At 46.0% G+C, this 24,437-nt stretch overlaps 1 protein-coding gene across 3 annotated transcripts; it reads left to right on the top strand.

Annotated features, from left to right (window-relative positions):
- The first annotated feature begins 2,689 nt into the window (after window positions 1-2,689).
- Window positions 2,690-24,416, top strand: LOC110537109 (serine/threonine-protein phosphatase 2B catalytic subunit gamma isoform). Of its 3 annotated transcripts, none has more exons than XM_036937101.2 (13): window positions 2,690-3,324; window positions 15,290-15,487; window positions 15,568-15,692; window positions 15,981-16,092; window positions 16,837-16,982; window positions 17,162-17,379; window positions 17,456-17,550; window positions 17,686-17,811; window positions 17,917-17,994; window positions 18,741-18,825; window positions 19,025-19,122; window positions 21,743-21,769; window positions 22,286-24,416. In XM_036937101.2, the coding sequence occupies exons 1-13, from the start codon at window positions 3,264-3,266 to the stop codon at window positions 22,450-22,452; spliced, it is 1,536 nt and encodes a 511-aa protein (XP_036792996.1). In that variant the 5' UTR covers window positions 2,690-3,263; the 3' UTR covers window positions 22,453-24,416. The 3 variants fall into 3 exon arrangements, with proteins under 3 accessions (XP_036792996.1, XP_036792997.1, XP_036792999.1); XM_036937102.2 differs by having other exon boundaries at window positions 2,691-3,324; window positions 22,295-24,416; XM_036937104.2 differs by lacking the exon at window positions 21,743-21,769 and having other exon boundaries at window positions 2,691-3,324.
- Window positions 24,417-24,437: the final 21 nt, after the last annotated feature.

The raw sequence follows: 24,437 nt of genomic DNA, 5'->3' as shown, positions 1-24,437 counted from the left end.
GTTAACAGCTCTAAAATCTTGTACCGTTCTGCATTCACTAGATTATTTTCTAACAGGTCAAATTGGTGTGTTGCAAGGGGATGGTGTACATGTGACAACAACCCCCCCTGTTCAGCAGAGAGGTCAGTATTTTGCCAATTCCTGCATTCCTTACACAAGGGGTACTGTGCATTGTGTGGTCGATATGTGCCTTTAGGAGAGACGGTTCAGGCGTTTCTCCTGTGAGGTGGAGGGGTTGGTAAGTCTGGATAAAGTCCACAGGTCATTTCGGTGACCAGTCGTTTGGGAGGCTTAGGGTCTCGGTAGGGGGCAGCCCAGAGGTGTCTGTATTTTACTCCGGAACTTTCTTCTTAGTGTTCATCAGATTCTCCACCGTCTGCCCCCACAGTTGTGGAGGTGGTAGCTGTTGTTGAGGTGGGGGAGCGTAGGGTGGTGAATGATGTTGATATAGTTCTTCTTTACGTCTGTTCCTACTTGCTTTGCCTTTCTTTTCTTCCGCTTTCATCATTGCCTCTGCACCCCTCTCTGTCTGTCCTTGTCTCTGCTTCAACTTCCCACTTTCTAAAATGATCCCAGCGTATGTAATTGTTCTTGTCTTTCCCTATTTTCTCCAACTGTTCTCTGACTCATTTGCATTTAACAACACTGAGGGTGAATCTCCATTTGTTAAGCGATGCCATTGTGACATGTCCTCGGCAACAGTCAGACCCCATTTGCTTACCATCACCTTCAACAGCCCTGTGTAGCATATGGTGGCTGGAGAACACTTTTTCCTCAAGGATGATCCCATCTTGAGTATTTATCTCACTCACACACACAGACAAAATAGAGGAGTGATCAGTTTCTACAACCTAAACCATGTAATTACATAGTTTCTAAAACATTGCCTAACTTGTGGTTGAACCATGGGAGAACTAATCCAAATTGTTATCTTACCTAAAAAGTAGACACAGTTTTGCTATGATACTTAGTTTCAACTGTATGATGACAGCCTCCATTCTTCTGTGAAGGCTTTCCACTAGATGGTGGAACATTGTTGAGGGGATTTGCTTCCATTCAGCCACAAGAACATTATTGAGGTTGGGCACTGATTTTGGGCGATTAGGCCTGGCACGTAGTTGGTGTTCCAATTCATACTAAAGATGTTCGATGGGGTTGATGTCAGGGCTCTGTGCAGGCCAGTCAAGTTCTTCCACACCAATCTCGACAAACCGTTTTTGTATGGAATTCGCTTTGTGCACGGGGGCATTGTCATGCTGGAACAGGAAAGGGCCTTCCCCAAACAGTTGCCATAAAGTTGGAAGCATGGAATTGTCTAGAATGTTATTGAATGTTGTAGTGTTAAGATTTCCCTTCACTTGAACTAAGGGGCTTAGCCCGAACCATGAAAATCAGCCCCAGACCATTATTCCTCCTCCACCAAACTTTAAAGTTGGCACTATGCATTCAGGCAGGTAGCGTTCTGCTGGCATACGCCAAACACAGATTAGTCCATCGGACTGCCAGATGAGGTGTGATTCATCCCTCCAGAGAATGTGCTTCCACTTCTCCAGAGTCCAATGGTGGCAAGCTTTACACCCCTCCAGCCAACTCTTGATATTAGGCTTGTGTGTGGTTGCTTGGCCATGGAAACCCATTTACTGAATCTCCCGATTAACAGTCATTATGTTGATGTTGCTTCCAGATGCAGTTTCGATCTTGGTAGTGAGTGTTGCAACCAAGGACAGACGATTTTTACGCATTACGTGGCAGTCCCGTTCTGTGAGCTTGTGTGGCCTACTACTTTGCGGTTGAGCCGTTGTTGCTCCTAGACATTTCCACTTCACAATTATAGCGCTTACAGCTCACCAGGGCAGCTCTAGCTGGGCAGACATTTGACAAACTGACTTGCTGGAAAGGTGGCAACAAATGTCTCCCGATCCCTCCCACATCCCTCAAATACAGGACAGACACCCCAGATTTGTTGAAAGTCACTGAGCTCTTCAGTTCGGGCCATTCTACTGTCAGTGTTTGTCTATGGAGATTGCATGGCTGTGTTCTCGATTTTATACACCTGTCAGCAATGGGTGTGACTGAAATAGCCGAATCCACTAATTTGAAGTGGTGTCCACATACTTTTGGCAATGTACATTTCACTGTTATTGTATATCACTAGTGGCTATTGACATCTAGTGTTCAAAAAGTACATTGACTAAAAGACAAACTGTTGTACCATGTTTTGTGCTGCTTCCATGTTGTGCTGCTGCCATGTTATGTTGATACCATGTTGTCATGTTGTGTTGCTACCATACTGTGTTGTCATGTGTTGCTGCCATGTTATGTTGTCTTAGGTCTCTCTTTATGTAGTGTTGTGGTGTCTTTCTTGTTGTGATGTGTGTTTTGTCCTATATTTTTATTTTTTATTTTTTATCTCACCCCCATCCCCGCAGGAGGCCTTTGGCCTTTTAGTAGGTTGTCATTGTAAATAAGAATGTGTTCTTAACTGACATGCCTAGTTAAATAAAGGTTCAACAGGCTCAACAGTGTGCACCAAGGGTCTTGACCTCAAGGAAACAGTATATTTGTTGCTATTGAGATAAAATGTGTGTGTGTTTATGTGTCTGTATAGGCGGCCTACAAGCAGACAGTTATGTGGACAGGTGTGTCCCACAGGTGTCGGGGCATGACAATAATACTACACTACCCACAATACCATGCGTTTGACAGACACGGCCATGTTGTAGGAAATCCGTTTGTGGTGGATTGCTACAGTAATCCTACAGCAGTCTGGACGATATATTTGATCACGACTAAAACCCCAAACTAGAGGCCTGGATCAGATTAGGTACAGCCAAGAAGAAGCAGTTGAAATTAAGACATGAATTGAGCTGCGGTGTGTAAACCAGAGAAAACAGAGATCGGTTGGAAACCTTTTCCTGGACCGGAGCAGTCTGTTCATCTGACAGATAATTTGACAGCAGTTGGTTTACTAGCTACCTCTGGCTCGACAAGGCAGGAAGAAAGCTTTCATTTAGTGGTTAAAGTGACCCCCCCCCCCTCCCCCTCCCTCCCCACATCTAGCTAGCTAAATTACGTTCCTGCCCAGTTGATCTGCATTTCCCTAGTCTGCTAACCCCCTGCCGGAGAGGACGGCTGCGGATCCAGAGGTGCTGTTGGAGGTAGCTAGCTAGCACGGCTAGTTCATTTCACTAGCTAGCCTGCTAGCTACGCCTTGGAATTCACACCATTAGCTAACTGGTTCCTCCTGGGGAAGATACGCCGAGATGTCGGTGACGAAAGACCAAACACCAACCAAACTGTCCACCACCGATCGGCCCATTAAAGGTAGCTATGCAATTGTATCTCTATTAATTCAGCAAGTGGTTGCAGGAAGTTGGCTAGCAGCTAATTCGCGATGAAAACAGCTAGCTAGCGATCAAGCTAACTAGTTTAATTGGCTGTAGATGCACCGATACCGACAAGATGCTTCGTGCCAACTAACGTTAGCAAGCTACTTAGATCGTTCAGGTGCTCATCGTATTTGGCTTGCTGGAACAAGTGGGATAATGTTAATGGTTTGTTCATTTACAAGCTAGCTTCCCTAGTTAGGTTGCTAGTCTGCAGCACTCGGATGACACGTCGTGAGAGAATAAAGTATAATAGCAAGCTAATAAATATTTTACCTCAAATAACTTAGATTTTGCCATCAATCTTGTTGTAACAAACTAGCTAGATAGTCATGTTTTTGAGACTCCTACTTAGATTATATTTTTAGTTTTATCTGACTGTCACACTGACTGAACTGAAATAAGCGTGTGTGTTCTCAAGTGTCTTGTCTGTCTGTTTGATGTGTGTCTGGGTCAGTAGACCAGTGAGGCGAGAGAGTGTGTGTGTCAGTGGAGGCTGCTGAGGGGAGGACGGCTCATAATAATGTCTGGAAGGGAACAAATGGAATGGCATCAAACACATGGAAGCCATATGTTTAATGTATTTGGTACCATTCCACCAATTCCGCTCCAGCCATTACCACGATCCTGTCCTCCCCATAATGCCACCAACCTCTTTTGATGTGTGTGTGTGTGCGCGCACTGGTGGGTTATACCACAGCATACACACACAACCAGGGCCCCTGCGGCATATGCTGAATGACTGTCAGTGGATTGAGTGGCATGGAGCGGGTCTTTTGATTTACAACCTGGGTGGCCTATTGGGGTGTGGGGGGTATTGCTACCAACTTGCAACATTTGCTTTCGAAATATCAGCTTCTATTTGAAATTTGTAATGGACTTGTGCAGCATGTAAATGGCAAGCCTAACAGTGCATAGCCACTGCTCTGTCTACACTGTAGCAGGTATTTATGAATGGTAGCAGGTAGGCTTACTGTATGCTGCCTGATCTAACTGTAACCCTGGTCTATGTTATGAAAACAACAACAGGACTGAGGGTAAGGCCTTACGCTCCACAGGGAGTGAAGAGGACCACGTAGGATTGAGGAGCTCCAAGAACTGTGATGACCTTGTTCTTTAAGACAATGTACTTTGTTGTGGACCCAACGTGTGTGTGTGTGTGTGTGTGTGACAGGCTCAGTGGGTTAGGAGCATCAAGCTGCTGAGGTCATTAAACCTGCCTCTCTGATGCCGCCAGGTTAACCATCCTACAGACAGCACTGGGCTAAACACGCACACACTCACTCATACATAGGCCTACAGCTTGACTCTATGCCCACTGACCTCCCTGGCTGCAACTGTGACCAAAATACTCCCCTCGCTGTGGCTGTCACTGACCAAGATACACCCCTCGCTGTCGCTGTCACTGACCAAGATACTCCCCTCGCTGTGGCTGTCACTGACCAAGATACACCCCTCGCTGTGGCTGTCACTGACCAAGATACACCCCTCGCTGTCGCTGTCACTGACCAAGATACACCCCTCGCTGTCGCTGTCACTGACCAAGATACTCCCCTCGCTGTCACTGACCAAGATACTCCCCTCGCTGTCGCTGTCACTGACCAAGATACTCCCCTCGCTGTCACTGACCAAGATACTCCCTTCGCTGTCACTGACCAAGATACACCCCTCGCTGTCGCTGTCACTGACCAAGATACTCCTCTCGCTGTCACTGACCAAGATACTCCCCTCGCTGTCACTGACCAAGATATTCCATTCGCTGTGGCTGTCACTGACCAAGATACACCCCTCGCTGTCACTGACCAAGATACACCCCTCGCTGTGGCTGTCACTGACCAAGATACTCCCCTCGCTGTGGCTGTCACTGACCAAGATACTCCTCTCGCTGTCACTGACCAAGATACTCCCCTCGCTGTCACTGACCAAGATATTCCCTTCGCTGTGGCTGTCACTGACCAAGATACACCCCTCGCTGTCACTGACCAAGATACACCCCTCGCTGTGGCTGTCACTGACCAAGATACTCCCCTCGCTGTGGCTGTCACTGACCAAGATACTCCCCTCGCTGTGGCTGTCACTGACCAAGATACTCCCCTCGCTGTCACTGACCAAGATATTCCCTTCGCTATGGCTGTCACTGACCAAGATACTCCCCTCGCTGTGGCTGTCACTGACCAAGATACTCTCCTCGCTGTGGCTGTCACTGACCAAGATACTCCCCTCGCTGTGGCTGTCACTGACCAAGATACTCCCCTCGCTGTCACTGACCAAGGTACTCCCCTCGCTGTGGCTGTCACTGACCAAGATATACCCCTCGCTGTGGCTGTCACTGAACAAGATACACCTGTCGCTGTCACTGACCAAGATACTCCCCTCGCTGTCGCTGTCACTGACCAAGATACTCCTCTCGCTGTCACTGACCAAGATACTCCTCTCGCTGTCACTGACCAAGATACTCCCCTCGCTGTCACTGACCAAGATATTCCCTTCGCTATGGCTGTCACTGACCAAGATATACCCCTCGCTGTGGCTGTCACTGAACAAGATACACCCCTCGCTGTCGCTGTCACTGACCAAGATACTCCCCTCGCTGTCGCTGTCACTGACCAAGATACTCCTCTCGCTGTCACTGACCAAGATACTCCCCTCGCTGTCACTGACCAAGATATTCCCTTCGCTATGGCTGTCACTGACCAAGATACACCCCTCGCTGTGGCTGTCACTGACCAAGATACTCCCCTCGCTGTCGCTGTCACTGACCAAGATACTCCTCTCGCTGTCACTGACCAAGATACTCCTCTCGCTGTCACTGACCAAGATACTCCCCTCGCTGTCACTGACCAAGATATTCCCTTCGCTGTGGCTGTCACTGACCAAGATACTCCCCTCGCTGTGGCTGTCACTGACCAAGATACACCCCTCGCTGTCGCTGTCACTGACCAAGATACACCCCTCGCTATCGCTGTCACTGACCAAGATACTCCTCTCGCTGTCACTGACCAAGATACTCCTCTCGCTGTCACTGACCAAGATACACCCCTTTCCCTCCCTCCCTCCCTCCACCGTTCATATCGGTCAACCTCCATTCTTGTCTCAACTCCCTGACATTTAGATTTTGTTGTATCTTAGTCATTTAAATCTGTTTATTGTATGTGTTACTGTAATTCAGCTTTTAGCTGACGTAGTAAACATGAAATTAAATGGAAAAAAACATTTAATGGCATGTCAATTGTGTAACAAGTCAAATTAGGTTCATCTGCTGACATTACCGGTAGACATTACCCTCATTTAGTATTTTATTGGGATCCCCATCAGATGCTGCCAAAGCAGCCGCTACTCTTCCCGGGGTCCGAACAAAACAATAGTCTACATCAGACAAGACATTGTGCACTGTACAAATTTACACTGCTCCACCATTACACATTTAGAATATAATATGTCAAATATTACAACAATACAATGTGTGTCCACAGTCCGCGTTGTCTTTTTTTTGTGTGTGTGGAATTTTACTGCTAACTTGAGTTACTTGATGTGGAATAGAGTTGTATGTAGTACTGTGCGTTTCCCTGCCTCTGTTCTGGACTTGGGGATTATGAAGAGACCACTGGTGACATGTCTTGTCGGGTGTGTGGGGTGTCTGAGCTGTGTGTTAGCTTTGTGTTAGATGTTTGAACAGACAGTTCGGCACTTTTAACACGTCAATACCTGTCACAAAGACAAGTAGTAATGCAGTCAATCTCTCAACTCTGTCAGGAGAGTTTGACATGCATGTTCTTGATATTAGCCCTCCGTGTACATTTAAGGGCCAGCTGCTCTGTTCTGGGCCAACTGTACATTCAATAGATCTAGCATGCCTGTGCTTGCTTAATTTTGTATAGGCCTAGGCCTGTTGCACCAAATGTTGTTTTGCCAACTTTTGAAGAGAAATGAGTCCATGTGGAAGCCTACCAAGACAGATCTAAACCACTAGAAGATTCACACATTTTCCCCCCAATTGCTTTGTTTGTAATTTACGCTAACCAATTAGGTCTACTGGTCACAAAAACAACTTATTTATATCCCATTCCCTACATCAAATTAGAATAGGCCAAAATGTAATCTTATTACTTTCAACCATTTAACAAACTGCTTTTTAGGCCAATCAGGTTTATTAAAAGAGATGCCTTCTCTGTGTACCCAAACAGTGGCAGCATGGAGGTGATGATAAATTGGTATTACAATAGAATCCATTAATTTTGTCAGAACACATCTCTCATGCTAATATTGTTGATTAGTTGCACACCGTTGTTTGTCAAAAGAAAGCAACCTATGCCTTTAGAGATGGAATCCGCAGTATTGGGAAACAGTGCCACTGTTCGCCCCCACCACCATTGTTATTGTTGCCGAGCTGAGGAGTGACGCAACATTTCTTCCCCCCCCAGTAAATATTGTGTACTTCAATAGCACATGCAATGATGTCCGAGGGGGAAACACAGTGTTGGTTGTTTGCAATAACTTCTTTGTTGTAATGTGGCAGATTCACCATTAAGGATTAAAGAGTTATTGTTCATAAAAGGAAGTCAGTCATTTGAAATCAATTCATTAGGCCCTAATCTATGGGTTTCACATGAACTGGAATACAGATATGCATCGGTTGGTCACAGATAGCTTAAAAAAAACGTGTGCACAACATTTGAGAGAAATAAGCTTTTTGTGCAGATGGAACATTTCTGGGATATTTTATTTCAGCTCATGAAACATGGGACCAACATTTTACATGTTTTTAAGTGTAATTCGCTGCGATCAATAATCCGTTTTTGTCAGAGGCGTGTGTGTTGTCAGTGCTCTCTGAGGGTTGACGTTTTGACCTTTTGACTTAGTTACCGATGGTAACCTGATCAGGCCAGCCAGCTGCATCGCTCTGCCTGTGTAATGATACTGTCTATGGGCCCTTTTTTTGCCCTGGGCCCTAGCGTATACAGGAGCTGCCCGGGATTAGTGTGTGTAGTGTGATATGATGAACCAGTATGTGTGTGTGGACTATGTGGCGTATGGGTTAGATAAGATGAACCTTTAGTGTGACATGATTGGCTCAGTCTGAAATGTTACACTAACTGGGCAGAGGGTGGGATAGAGGTAGAGAGATGGAGGGAAGAAATACTTTTGTATATATAGTGTATGTGGACACCCCTTTTAAATTAGTGGATTTGGCTAATTCAGCCACACCCGTTGCTGACAGGTGTATAAAATCGAGCACATCTCCATAGACAAACATTGGCAGTAGAATGGCCTTACTGAAGAGCTCTGTGACATTCAATGTGGCACCATCATAGGATGCCACCTTTCCAACAAGTCAGTTAGTAAAATTTCTGCCCTGTTAGAGCTCACATGGTCAACTGTAAATGCTGTTATTGAGAAGTGGACACATCTAGGAGCAACAACGGGTCAGCCACGAAGTGTTAGGCCACAGAATGGGACCGCCGAGTGCTGAAGCATAAATCGTCTCCTTGGTTGCAATACTCAATACCGAGTTCCAAACTGCCTCGGGAAGCAACATCAGCACATGAACTGTTCGTTGGGAGCGTCATGAAATGGGTTTCCATGGCAGAGCAGCCACACACAAGCCTAAAATCACCATGCACAATGCCAAGTGTCGGCTGGAGGGGTGTAAAGCTTGCCGCCATTGGACTCTGGAGCAGAGGACACGCATTCTCTGTAGTGATGAATCACGCTTCACCATCTGGCAGTCCAACGGACTAATCTGGGTTTGGCAGATGCCAGTAGAACACTACCTGCCCGAATGCATAGTGCCAACTGTAAAGTTTGGTGGTGGAGGAGGAATAATTGTCTGGGGCTGTTTTTCATGGTTCGTGCTAGGCCCCTTAGTTCCAGTGAAGGGACATTTTAACACTACAGCATACAATGATATTCTAGACAATTCTGTGCTTCCATCTTTATGGCAACAGTTTGGGGAAGGCCCTTTCCTGTTCCAGCATGACAATGCCCCCGTGCACTAAGCAAGGTCCATGCAGAATGGTTTGTCAAGATCAGTGTGGAAGAATTTGACTGGTCTGTACAGATCCCTGGCCTCAACCCCATTGAACACCTTTGGGATGAATCAGGTCAACGCTCACAAGGCAGCGTGCCCCGACGGTATTCCAGGGCTCGTTCTCAGAGCATGCGCAGAACAGCTTGCAGGCATATTCACAATCATTTTAAACCACTCCTTGTCCCAGTCTGTAATCCCCACATTTTGTGGTGACCACAACCTTCCCCCAAGAACTCTAAGGCTTCATGCCACAATGACTACCGCCCTGTAGAGGTCACTTCTGTAATCATGAAGTACTTTGAGAGGCTGGTTATGGCACACATTAACTCCACCATCCCAGACACCCTAGACCCACTCCAATTTGCATAGCTCCCCAACAGATCCATAGACAACGCAATCTCAATTGCTCTCCATGTAGTTAAGAGGAATACCTATGTGAGAATGCTGTTCAGTGACTACAGCTCAGCATTCAACACCATTGTCCCCTTCAAGCTCGTCACCAAGCTTAGGACTCTGAGTCTGAGCACATCCCTTTGCAACCTCAATGTCCAAATCACTAAAGACTTAATGGTCCAAACACACACGCACAGTTGTGAAAAAGGCACCGCAATGCCCCTAACCCCTCAGGAGGTTGAAAAAATGTGGCACGGGCCCTCAAATCTTCAAAAGGTTCTACAGCTGTACCATTCAGAGCATAGTGACTGGCTGCATCACTACTTGCTATGGCAATAGCACAGCCTTTGATCGCATGGAGCTACAGAGGGTTGTGCGGACATCCCAGTACATCACTGGGGCCGAGCTCCCTGCCATCCAGGACCTCTATATCAGGCGGTGTGAAAAGAAGCCCCGAAAAATCTGACTCCAACTATTTTCTCTTCTGCCGCATTGCAAGAGGTACCGGTGCATCAAGTCTGATACCAACAGGCTTTTGAACAGCTTCTATCCCCAAGCAATAAGACTGATAAATAGCTCACAAAATATATACACAGACTATCTGAGTTTACCTTGTATCTTTATTGACCTTTTATTTCACTCTATGCACACTCACAGGGCCCATACACACACACACACTGTTACTCCAACACACACACACACACACACACACTCATTTGCAAGCTGCTGCTACTCTGTTTATCTTAGATCCTGTTGCCTAGCTCCCTTACCCCTTTACATGTCTACCTCCATCACTCCTGCACATGGAAATATGCTATTGGATCTGACATTTAACAAATATATTTCCTGTGTATAGTATGCTTGCTTACTTTGTGTATTTCATATTTATTTGTATTTCACATGTATTTTCTAGTAAAACATTGTTATTGATTATTGCATTGTTAGGTTTTAAGTTTGCAAGAAAATCATTTCACTTTACTTGTTCATGTTCCTTTTAAACTGGAAACTTGAATTGGAACGCTGACTGAGAGCCAGCCCTAATCCCCCAACATCGGTGCCCAACCTCATTAATGACTGTGAGCCAGCCCTAATCCCCCAACATCGGTGCCCAACCTCATTAATGACTGAGAGCCAGCCCTAATCCCCCAACATCGGTGCCCAACCTCATTAATGACTGTGAGCCAGCCCTAATCCCCCAACATCGGTGCCCAACCTCATTAATGACTGTGAGCCAGCCCTAATCCCCCAACATCGGTGCCCAACCTCATTAATGACTGTGAGCCAGCCCTAATCCCCCAACATCGGTGCCCAACCTCATTAATGACTGTGAGCCAGCCCTAATCCCCCAACATCGGTGCCCAACCTCATTAATGACTGAGAGCCAGCCCTAATCGCCCAACATCGGTGCCCAACCTCATTAATGACTGAGAGCCAGCCCTAATCCCCCAACATCGGTGCCCAACCTCATTAATGACTGAGAGCCAGCCCTAATCCCCCAACATCGGTGCCCAACCTCATTAATGACTGTGAGCCAGCCCTAATCCCCCAACATCGGTGCCCAACCTCATTAATGACTGAGAGCCAGCCCTAATCCCCCAACATCGGTGCCCAACCTCATTAATGGCTGAGAGCCAGCCCTAATCCCCCAACATCGGTGCCCAACCTCATTAATGACTGAGAGCCAGCCCTAATCCCCCAACATCGGTGCCCAACCTCATTAATGACTGTGAGCCAGCCCTAATCCCCCAACATCGGTGCCCAACCTCATTAATGACTGTGAGCCAGCCCTAATCCCCCAACATCGGTGCCCAACCTCATTAATGACTGTGAGCCAGCCCTAATCCCCCAACATCGGTGCCCAACCTCATTAATGACTGTGAGCCAGCCCTAATCCCCCAACATCGGTGCCCAACCTCATTAATGACTGTGAGCCAGCCCTAATCCCCCAACATCGGTGCCCAACCTCATTAATGACTGTGAGCCAGCCCTAATCCCCCAACATCGGTGCCCAACCTCATTAATGACGGTGAGCCAGCCCTAATCCCCCAACATCGGTGCCCAACCTCATTAATGACTGTGAGCCAGCCCTAATCCCCCAACATCGGTGCCCAACCTCATTAATGACTGAGAGCCAGCCCTAATCCCCCAACATCGGTGCCCAACCTCATTAATGACTGAGAGCCAGCCCTAATCCCCCAACATCGGTGCCCAACCTCATTAATGACTGTGAGCCAGCCCTAATCCCCCAACATCGGTGCCCAACCTCATTAATGACTGAGAGCCAGCCCTAATCCCCCAACATCGGTGCCCAACCTCATTAATGACTGTGAGCCAGCCCTAATCCCCCAACATCGGTGCCCAACCTCATTAATGACTGTGAGCCAGCCCTAATCCCCCAACATCGGTGCCCAACCTCATTAATGACTGTGAGCCAGCCCTAATCCCCCAACATCGGTGCCCAACCTCATTAATGACTGTGAGCCAGCCCTAATCCCCCAACATCGGTGCCCAACCTCATTAATGACTGTGAGCCAGCCCTAATCCCCCAACATCGGTGCCCAACCTCATTAATGACTGTGAGCCAGCCCTAATCCCCCAACATCGGTGCCCAACCTCATTAATGACTGAGAGCCAGCCCTAATCCCCCAACATCGGTGCCCAACCTCATTAATGACTGAGAGCCAGCCCTAATCCCCCAACATCGGTGCCCAACCTCATTAATGACTGAGAGCCAGCCCTAATCCCCCAACATCGGTGCCCAACCTCATTAATGACTGTGAGCCAGCCCTAATCCCCCAACATCGGTGCCCAACCTCATTAATGACTGAGAGCCAGCCCTAATCCCCCAACATCGGTGCCCAACCTCATTAATGACTGAGAGCCAGCCCTAATCCCCCAACTATCGGTGCCCAACCTCATTAATGACTGTGAGCCAGCCCTAATCCCCCAACATCGGTGCCCAACCTCATTAATGACTGAGAGCCAGCCCTAATCCCCCAACTATCGGTGCCCAACCTCATTAATGACTGTGAGCCAGCCCTAATCCCCCAACATCGGTGCCCAACCTCATTAATGACTGTGAGCCAGCCCTAATCCCCCAACATCGGTGCCCAACCTCATTAATGACTGTGAGCCAGCCCTAATCCCCCAACATCGGTGCCCAACCTCATTAATGACTGTGAGCCAGCCCTAATCCCCCAACATCGGTGCCCAACCTCATTAATGCTCTTGAATTGGAACGCTGACTGAGAGCCAGCCCTAATCCCCCAACATCGGTGCCCAACCTCATTAATGACTGTGAGCCAGCCCTAATCCCCCAACATCGGTGCCCAACCTCATTAATGACTGTGAGCCAGCCCTAATCCCCCAACATCGGTGCCCAACCTCATTAATGCTCTTGAATTGGAACGCTGACTGAGAGCCAGCCCTAATCCCCCAACATCGGTGCCCAACCTCATTAATGACTGTGAGCCAGCCCTAATCCCCCAACATCGGTGCCCAACCTCATTAATGCTCTTGAATTGGAACGCTGACTGAGAGCCAGCCCTAATCCCCCAACATCGGTGCCCAACCTCATTAATGACTGTGAGCCAGCCCCAATCCCCCAACATCGGTGCCCAACCTCATTAATGCTCTTGAATTGGAACGCTGACTGCGAGCCAGCCCCAATCCCCCAACATCGGTGCCCAACCTCATTAATGCTCTTGAATTGGAACGCTGACTGAGAGCCAGCCCCAATCCCCCAACATCGGTGCCCAACCTCATTAATGCTCTTGAATTGGAACGCTGACTGCGAGCCAGCCCCAATCCCCCAACATCGGTGCCCAACCTCATTAATGCTCTTGAATTGGAACGCTGACTGAGAGCCAGCCCCAATCCCCCAACATCGGTGCCCAACCTCATTAATGCTCTTGAATTGGAACGCTGACTGCGAGCCAGCCCCAATCCCCCAACATCGGTGCCCAACCTCATTAATGCTCTTGAATTGGAACGCTGACTGCGAGCCAGCCCCAATCCCCCAACATCGGTGCCCAACCTCATTAATGCTCTTGAATTGGAACGCTGACTGAGAGCCAGCCCCAATCCCCCAACATCGGTGCCCAACCTCATTAATGCTCTTGTGGCTGAATGGAAGCAAGTCCCTGCAGCAATGTTCCAACATCTAGTGGAAAGCCTTCCCAGAAAAGTGGATGCTTTTATAGCAGCAAAAGGGGGACCAACTCCATATTAATGCCCATGATTTTGTAATGAGATGTTCGATGAGCAGGTGTCCGCATACTTTTGGAAATAGTGTATTTTAGCTATTTTCAGAGGGAATTATGGATGCAATACCTGGCACCACACCGACGGTAATATAAAATAGGGGGTTCTGATGAATGAATGGTAGACTATTTATGTGACTAGGACTTAATATAGCCCAGAGGGAGGGAGACCGATACAGATGATTTTTTGCCAGTCAAATCTGATCTTCCTGATTTCTGCCAATCCTCTTGCAAATATGACACTGTATTTTTACCCAGTCACTCAGCCATGCAACACACACACACACACTGTCTATCTCTAGACTAGAGCCACCACATTTTAATGTGGAAGGATTGGCACCCTGAGACCTCCAGAGGGTGTGTCCAGGGTTTTAATAAACCAGTAGAGCTGCTAGAGGGTGTGTCCAGGGTTTTAATAAACCAATAGAGCTGCTAGAGGGTGTGTCCAGGGTTTTAATAAACCAGTAGAGCTGCTAGAGGGTGTGTCCAGGGTTTTAATAAACCAATAGAGCTGCTAGAGGGTGTGTCCAGGGTTTTAATAAACCAGTAGAGCTGCTAGAGGGTGTGTCCAGGGTTTTAATAAACCAATAGCGCTGCTAGAGGGTGTGTCCAGGGTTTTAATAAACCAATAGAGCTGGTAGAGGGTGTGTCCAGGGTTTTAATAAACCAGTAGAGCTGCTAGAGGGTGTGTCCAGGGTTTTAATAAACCAATAGAGCTGCTAGAGGGTGTGTCCAGGGTTTTAATAAACCAATAGAGCTGCTAGAGGGTGTGTCCTGGGTTTTAATAAACCAATAGAGCTGCTAGAGGGTGTGTCCAGGGTTTTAATAAACCAATAGAGCTGCTAGAGGGTGTGTCCTGGGTTTTAATAAACCAATAGAGCTGCTAGAGGGTGTGTCCTGAGTTTTAATGAACCAATAGAGCTGCTAGAGGGTGTGTCCTGGGTTTTAATAAACCAATAGAGCTGCTAGAGGGTGTGTCCTGGGTTTTAATGAACCAATAGAGCTGCTCGAGGGTGTGTCCTGGGTTTTAATGAACCAATAGAGCTGCTAGAGGGTGTGTCCTGGGTTTTAATGAACCAATAGAGCTGCTAGAGGGTGTGTCCTGGGTTTTAATGAACCAATAGAGCTGCTAGAAGGTGTGTCCTGGTTTTTGATAGATTCATTAGTTAATTAGTGTTTGTAGTGTATATTCTTTATAATAATGTTGTATTGCTTTGTAGCGGTGCCCTACCCCCCTGGCTCCAAGCTGACGGTAAAGGACCTGTATGTAGACGGGAAGCCCAGTGTTGAGGTGCTCAAGACCCATCTTGTTAAGGAGGGCCGTCTGGAGGAGGAAGCAGCTCTTCGCATCATCACTGATGGAGCCAACATCCTGCGACAAGAGAAATGCATGCTGGAGGTGGAAGCACCTATAACAGGTAACCTCTGACCTGTTATTAACCCCAAACATTCTCTGACAGATGGACTTCTAACTCGTGTGTGTGTGTGTGTGTTGCAGTGTGTGGGGATGTCCATGGCCAGTTCTTTGACCTGATGAAGCTGTTTGAGGTGGGCGGCTCGCCCAGCAGCACCCGCTACCTGTTCCTGGGGGACTATGTTGATCGAGGATACTTCAGCATAGAGGTCCGTGTGTTTCTACATCTGCTGTTTCATCTAACATTAAGAGCCGTGGCCTGTAACCCGGTCTTGTGTTGCAGGGCTTAGGAGCACATCTTTAAATAGTCAGCAGCACAGTACCCAGTTGTCGTCGAACCCCACCCCACACACAATTGGGTTTTGTGTCCCTCTTATGTTCTGATTAAGCCAGTGTATTCTAATGATATTACATATCTATTGTCCTTCATTCTAGCTGTCGTGATCGTAGCTAGTGTTAGCAACATGAGATGGAACTCACTCTCTCGTTCTCTTCAGTGTGTGTTGTTCCTGTGGACACTGAAGATCAACCACCCCACCACTCTGTTCCTACTCAGAGGAAACCATGAGTGCCGGCATCTCACAGAGTACTTCACCTTTAAACAGGAGTGTGAGTGGTGCTGTGTATTTAGTGTCTGTGTGGGGGTGGGTGCAGATTTCTGTGCCTGTGTGGTTGGTGCAGGTTTCTGTGCCTGTGTGGTTGGGTGCAGGTTTCTGTGCCTGTGTGGTTGGGTGCAGGTTTCGGTGCCTGTGTGTGGGTGGGTGCGTGTCTGGGTTTCTGTGGGTGGGTGCGTGTCTGGGTTTCTGTGGGTGTGTGCGTGTCTGGGTTTCTGTGGGTGGGTGCGTGTCTGGGTTTCTGTGGGTGGGTGCGTGTCTGGGTTTCTGTGGGTGGGTGAGTGTCTGGGTTTCTGTGGGTGGGTGCGTGTCTGGGTTTCTGTGGGTGGGTGCGTGTCTGGGTTTCTGTGGGTGGGTGCGTGTCTGGGTTTCTGTGGGTGTGTGCGTGTCTGGGTTTCTGTGGGTGTGTGCGTGTCTGGGTTTCTGTGGGTGTGTGCGTGTCTGGGTTTCTGTGGGTGTGTGCGTGTCTGGGTTTCTGTGCGTGTCTGGGTTTCTGTGGGTGTGTGCGTGTCTGGGTTTCTGTGGGTGTGTGCGTGTCTGGGTTTCTGTGGGTGTGGGCGTGTCTGGGTTTCTGTGGGTGTGTGCGTGTCTGGGTTTCTGTGGGTGGGTGCGTGTCTGGGTTTCTGTGGGTGGGTGCGTGTCTGGGTTTCTGTGGGTGGGTGCGTGTCTGGGTTTCTGTGGGTGGGTGCGTGTCTGTATGTCTTATAGTAATAATAATGTCCTCTCTGTTGTGTTCTAGGTAAGATAAAGTACTCTGAGCGTGTGTATGATGCGTGTATGGAGGCGTTTGATTGCCTTCCCCTGGCTGCGCTCCTCAACCAGCAGTTCCTGTGTGTCCACGGAGGCCTGAGCCCCGAAATCACCTGTCTGGACGACATACGCAAGGTATGACCCCTGACCTCTAACCCCTGACCTACTTTGGATTAACTCTATTAATTGTTTTAACTGGTGAAGCTGACAATGATATTAAGTGTTTTGACTGGTATAAGGAGCACCCTGCGTTATTTAACTGTTTAACCGGATTAACCCTGTAGATTCACTGTGTTTAACTCTGTGCTGACCAGCTGGACCGGTTTAAGGAGCCCCCTGCGTTCGGACCCATGTGTGACCTGCTGTGGTCAGACCCTGGAGAAGACTACGGCTCTGAGAAGACCCAGGAACACTTTGCTCATAACTCAGTTCGAGGCTGCTCCTACTTCTACAGTTACCCAGCAGTATGTGACTTTCTGATGAACAATAATCTGCTGTCAGTAATAAGAGCACATGAAGCCCAGGACGCTGGGTGAGTATTATTAATAATATTAATTCATAATAATAGTAGTATGATACTGTTTTGTGATATAAACTGTGTATTCCAGGTATAGAATGTACAGGAAAAGCCAGACGACGGGTTTTCCTTCTCTGATCACGATATTCTCTGCTCCGAATTACCTGGACGTGTACAACAACAAAGGTAAACAAACACAAAGGTTACCCACGTTAGAAACCATGACAACAAGGTAGAAACCATGGCAACAAGGTAGAAACCATGGCAACAAGGTAGAAACCATGGCAACACAGGGTAGATCGTGTGTGTGTGTTCTTGTAGCGGCGGTGCTGAAGTATGAGAACAACGTGATGAACATCCGTCAGTTCAACTGCTCCCCACACCCCTACTGGCTGCCCAACTTCATGGACGTCTTCACCTGGTCTCTGCCCTTCGTAGGCGAGAAGGGTGAGTGTATATGTGTGTGTTATAACGGTGTGTAGTAACTTTGGGCTTCTTGTTACCTTTGCAAAACTGACCTCTGTGTGAGATAATGTGTGTGTGTTCCTACAGTGACAGAGATGCTGGTTAACGTGCTCAACATCTGCTCTGATGACGAGCTCATGTCTGAAGGAGACGACACCTGCGAGGGTAAGAGACACAGACACTTAACTCTTTCATATTGACTTTCCATGTATGAAAATGATGATATAGTTGCAACGTGTTTCTTCAAAGAGGAAATGAAACCTTTAAGGAAGTGAAGTTGTTTTTGACTGAAGTGCAGTGTAGCAAAAATAGAGGTGATAGAGTTCACACCCCTAACGGATCCAACAACAGATATTTATCAACGCCTCTATTGTTGCCACATGGCAGCTGAGTATCAGCTGAGCTGTGTGTGTGGGCGCGTTCGACATTGCAGCAGACTTTAAAGTTGACTGACTGATCTAAAAATCCATTTACCCATAATACATCACGGTTCTGGATGCTCTTGAACACGGACGGTGTGTTATGTTTCACAAGTCTGTTACCTCCCCCTTCTTTCTCCCTCTCTCCTCCCTTCTTTCTCCCTCTCTCCTCCCTTTTTTCTCCCTCTCTCCTCCCTTTTTTCTCCCTCTCTCCTCCCTTTTTTCTCCCTCTCTCCTCCCTTTTTTCTCCCTCTCTCCTCCCTTTTTTCTCCCTCTCTCCTCCCTTCTTTCTCCCTCTCTCCTCCCTTCTTTCTCCCTCTCTCCTCCCTTCTTTCTCCCTCTCTCCTCCCTTCTTTCTCCCTCTCTCCTCCCTTCTTTCTCCCTCTCTCCTCCCTTCTTTCTCCCTCTCTCCTCCCTTCTTTCTCTCAATCCTCTTTCCCTCTCTCTCTCGCTTTCTCGTTTTCTCTCCCTCTACCTTTCTCTCCCTCTCAGCTGGAACTTCTGCTGTGAGGAAGGAGGTAATCAGGAATAAGATCCGAGCGATCGGGAAGATGGCCCGTGTCTTTTCTGTGCTCAGGTACAGTACACGCGTGTTTGACTCTCTCTGGTTTCATTGATTAGATGTAATCAACCACTGTAAATGCATTGATGAGAAGACCTGCAGACAGATTCTATCTGGACTTGGTTATGTTCAGCTTCCAGTCCAATCTTTGTATGGTGCCCCGCTTGTAACAACCATGCTGTTGACTCTGGAAACTGAATGTGTGTGTTGACAGAGAGGAGAATGAGAGTGTGTTACAGCTGAAGGGGCTGACCCCCACTGGGGCCTTGCCTGTGGGAGTTCTGTCTGGAGGACGGCAGACCCTGGAGAGCGGTACGTATGCACACCTACACACACACACTCTCACCTGAACTACTATTGCATCATGAGAGAATTGTTTTATCCTTTGCCTGCACTCAAACCCACCAACAGACTTAACCCTCCCTCTCTCGGGCTCCCTGACTCTCACACACACACACACACACACTCCCTGGCTCTCTCTCACTCACCTATCCCTAATCCACATTCTCTAACCTGCAGAATTCTCTTTAAACCTTGATCAATCTCTTAAACCCAGAACATTCCCCTTTCTACACTAATCACAGTCATATGTAACTCCTGTGTCACGTTTCAGAGGGAAGTGGGCTGGGGAGGTTGGGGTTGAATGATCGTATGACTGACTGCATTGATAACAACTCACTGACTATAGATGTTTACCACTCTGAATAAATAAATTGATAACTCACTGACTATAGATGTTTACCACTGAATAAATAAATTGATAACTCACTGACTATAGATGTTTACCACTGAATAAATAAATTGATAACTCACTGACTATAGATGTTTACCACTCTGAATAAATAAATTGATAACTCACTGACTATAGATGTTTACCACTCTGAATAAATAAATTGATAACAACTCACTGACTATAGATGTTTACCACTCTGAATAAATAAATTGATAACTCACTGACTATAGATGTTTACCACTCTGAATAAATAAATTGATAACTCACTGACTATAGATGTTTAACACTGAATAAATAAATTGATAACAACTCACTGACTATAGATGTTTACCACTGAATAAATAAATTGATATCTCACTGACTATAGATGTTTACCACTGACTAAATAAATTGATATCTCACTGACTATAGATGTTTAACACTGAATAAATAAATTGATAACAACTCACTGACTATAGATGTTTAACACTGAATAAATAAATTGATAACTCACTGACTATAGATGTTTACCACTCTGAATAAATAAATTGATATCTCACTGACTATAGATGTTTACCACTCTGAATAAATAAATTGATAACTCACTGACTATAGATGTTTACCACTGAATGAATTGATAACAACTCACTGACTATAGATGTTTACCACTGAATGAATTGACAACTCACTGACTATAGATGTTTACCACTGAATAAATAAATTGATAACTCACTGACTATAGATGTTTACCACTGAATGAATTGACAACTCACTGACTATAGATGTTTACCACTGAATAAATCAATTGATAACTCACTGACTATAGATGTTTAACACTGAATAAATAAATTGATATCTCACTGACTATAGATGTTTATGACTGAATAAATAAATTGATATCTCACTGACTATAGATGTTTATGACTGAATAAATAAATTGATAACTCACTGACTATAGATGTTTATGACTGAATAAATAAATTGATAACTCACTGACTATAGATGTTTAACACTGAATAAAAAATTGATATCTCACTGACTATAGATGTTTACCACTCTGAATAAATAAATTGATATCTCACTGACTATAGATGTTTAACACTGAATAAATAAATTGATAACTCATTGACTATAGATGTTTACCACTCTGAATAAATAAATTGATAACTCACTGACTATAGATGTTTACCACTGAATGAATTGACAACTCACTGACTATAGATGTTTACCACTGAATAAATCAATTGATAACTCACTGACTATAGATGTTTAACACTGAATAAATAAATTGATATCTCACTGACTATAGATGTTTATGACTGAATAAATAAATTGATAACTCACTGACTATAGATGTTTAACACTGAATAAAAAATTGATATCTCACTGACTATAGATGTTTACCACTCTGAATAAATAAATTGATATCTCACTGACTATAGATGTTTAACACTGAATAAATAAATTGATAACTCACTGACTATAGATGTTTACCACTCTGAATAAATAAATTGATAACTCACTGACTATAGATGTTTACCACTGAATAAATAAATTGATATCTCACTGACTATAGATGTTTACCACTCTGAATAAATAAATTGATAACTCACTGACTATAGATGTTTACCACTCTGAATAAATAAATTGATAACTCACTGACTATAGATGTTTACCACTCTGAATAAATAAATTGATAACTCACTGACTATAGATGTTTACCACTGAATGAATTGATAACAACTCACTGACTATAGATGTTTACCACTGAATAAATAAATTGATATCTCACTGACTATAGATGTTTACCACTGAATGAATTGATAACAACTCACTGACTATAGATGTTTACCACTGAATGAATTGATAACAACTCACTGACTATAGATGTTTACCACTGAATAAATAAATTGATATCTCACTGACTATAGATGTTTACCACTGAATGAATTGATAACAACTCACTGACTAAATAAATTGATATCTCACTGACTATAGATGTTTACCACTGACTAAATAAATTTATATCTCACTGACTATAGATGTTTACCACTCTGAATAAATAAATTGATAACTCACTGACTATAGATGTTTACCACTGAATGAATTGATAACAACTCACTGACTATAGATGTTTAACTCACTGATCTGGGTCTGTTGGTAATGTTAACTCTCTCTCTGTATGTTTTGGGCATGGCTCTACTACTCACGCTTACACAGCTACCGTACAGGCAGAAGAGGCACGAGGTACGCAAGTCATTTCTCATCTCTGTCTCCATCTCTCTTCCTCCCTCCCAAAATTTGAGTGTATTATTGTTGTTTATATACATATTACTAAGTTAAGAAGACATACCATGAAGTTTTAAAGTATCAGACTATTTATGCCATTTACCAAATAGTCTGAGACTTCGCTCCACTCCCTCTCCTCCACCTGGTCTCAATCTCCTTTTCTCTGTTGTTTGTTTGCCCATGCTGCCTTGATGTTTTTGAAGTAAGTGTCTTACCTCTAACTACCAAAACCTTCTAACAACCAAACCCCTCAAGTCTACAATGTCAAACTACAATTTATGTATTAGACTAAACATGACCATATTAGACTATACTTCTATTACCCCTACCAACCACTACCTAGTACCTACTAGACTGTAGATTAGATCCTAAATCTTCCTCTTCACCCCCATACCTCCCTTACTAAGAGTCAGACCAAACCCCCTGTATTGTGCTGTATCCTGCACTGATGCTAAACTCCACATCTCTCTCCAGCTATCCAAGGGTTCAACCCGCAGCATAAGATCCAGTCCTTTGAGGAGGCCCGAGGTCTGGACAGGGTCAATGAACGGATGCCCCCTCGCCAAGATGCTCCTCCCCCTCCCAACAACCTCCCAGCCAGTGGCCCACCTAACAAGAACGGGACCAACACACAGGCCTAGGCATCTGGCCCACCTCCCTCTGAATCCCTCCCGCTCGAATTTTTCCCTCCTCCCGCTCTCCCTCCGTATCCCTCCCTCCCGCTTTCCCTCCGTATCCCTCCCTCCCGCTCTCCCTCCGTATCCCTCCCTCCCGCTCTCCCTCCGTATCCCTCCCTCCCGCTCTCCCTCCGTATCCCTCCCTCCCGCTCTCCCTCCGTATCCCTCCCTCCCGCTCTCCCTCCGTATCCCTCCCTCCCGCTCTCCCTCCGTATCCCTCCCTCCCTCCCGCTCTCCCTCCGTATCCCTCCCTCCCTCCCGCTCTCCCTCCGTATCCCTCCCGCTCTCCCTCCGTATCCCTCCCTCCCGTATCCCTCCCTCCGTATCCCTCCCGCTCTCCCTCCGTATCCCTCCCGCTCTCCCTCCGTATCCCTCCCGCTATCCCTCCGTATCCCTCCCTCCCTCCCTCTGTATCCCTCCCTCCCGCTCTCTGTATCCCTCCCTCCCTCCCTCCCGCTCTCTGTATCCCTCCCTCCCTCCCGCTCTCTGTATCCCTCCCTCCCTCCCGCTCTCTGTATCCCTCCCTCCCGCTCTCTATATCCCTCCCTCCTTCCCGCTCTGTGTCCCTCCCTCCCTCCCGCTCTCTGTATCCCTCCCTCCCTCCCGCTCTCTGTATCCCTCCCTCCCGCTCTCTGTATCCCTCCCTCCTTCCCCCTCTCTCTCTGAGGTGCAGTAAGGAAGGGTCTTTGTTACTTGGCCTCCAGAGAATCAGTCCTAGCATCATGTTTATTTATTTCATCATCTAGAATGAATCTAATGTCATTGGAGTCTAACAGTGGATCTGAACAAATGACACATGATTTAATCTACATTGTACATTTCTATAAATGATACATGACGACTCAATCTACAATGTACATTTCTTTATTGACTGTCCCTAGGCTGGGGCATCACTGCCGTATTAAATAAAAGGCAAATCCATTTTGTAATTTTGAGTTGATAATTGGGATAATAGTCACACCACCTTTTTACCCATTTGTGTGCTTGGCAAAGGAAGACCTACGCTGCAACTCATATAAAGGTCTTTGCCTTGGTACTTTATATATTAGATAACATTACTAAGATATAAAGTACCTAGGCTATGGTGCCTAAGATATATAGTATATAATGTACCTAGGCTATGATGCCTAAGATATATAGTATATAATGTACCTAGGCTATGGTGCCTAAGATATAAAGTATATAATGTACCTAGGCTATGATGCCTAAGATATATAGTATATAATGTACCTAGGCTATGGTGCCTAAGATATAAAGTACCTTCGCTGTGTCTGTGTCCCACCCAAAAAGAGCAAGCAAGAGCACTTGAATAAAAAAAGAGAAATCCGTTTGAACCACCATTGCATTAAATCCATTCTTTCTAATGCCAATGACAGTGTGACAAGAGTATTGACATTTATATTATATGTACATTATAAATGTTCCCGTCTCTCAATGTGATTGACTGTTTTTGTTTTATTTTTACGAAAAATCGAATTAGGCTTCATACCTAGATCAGCGAGGGAGAGATTTGTTTTCTCTCTAAGACATCAGTCTGTTAACAGTGGAGAAGCACAAGCTAGATCGTGTATGAGGGAGAGGTATGAATGAAAGGTGTTTGAGAGTGTGTGGAAGATGGTGGTTGTTGGATGATGAATAAGTGAAGGCTGTTTGGAGTGTGTGTGTTTGCATGGGTGGCGGTATTAAAGGGTGGAGGTATTGAGGGTCAATAGAGAATGGGGTTAACGCGTATGTGAGTGGCGATGGGGCCCCGTCTTGTTTCTGACTTCTGTTCCAGCTCCTCAACATATCTCACAGAATGTACAGAGATCGTTTAATCAAGGTTTTTCATAATAGCTGAATTTCAAAACTTTTTTTGGGCAAGTATTTGTACTGCGAGGCCTCTGATTTATGTAGATGTATCCATTCAATAAAAAACTGAAAAGAAACACCTTTGTTACCTTGTAGAA

Source organism: Oncorhynchus mykiss, chromosome 12, assembly GCF_057628025.1.
Source record: "Oncorhynchus mykiss isolate SJ-2025 chromosome 12, ASM5762802v1, whole genome shotgun sequence".
NCBI lineage: Eukaryota > Metazoa > Chordata > Actinopteri > Salmoniformes > Salmonidae > Oncorhynchus > Oncorhynchus mykiss.
The sequence above is the reverse complement of the archived record's forward strand: the minus strand, read 5'-3'. Positions and strand labels throughout refer to the sequence as shown.

Excerpts from the sequence above, each read along its gene's own strand:
- LOC110537109 (XM_036937101.2), top strand. The coding sequence starts at position 3,264 with ATGTCGGTGACGAAAGACCAAACACCAACCAAACTGTCCACCACCGAT. Across the intron at positions 15,488-15,567 it reads GGTGGAAGCACCTATAACAG|TGTGTGGGGATGTCCATGGC; the intron begins GTAACCTCTGAC and ends TGTGTGTTGCAG. Across the intron at positions 19,123-21,742 it reads ACGGCAGACCCTGGAGAGCG|CTACCGTACAGGCAGAAGAG; the intron begins GTACGTATGCAC and ends ACGCTTACACAG.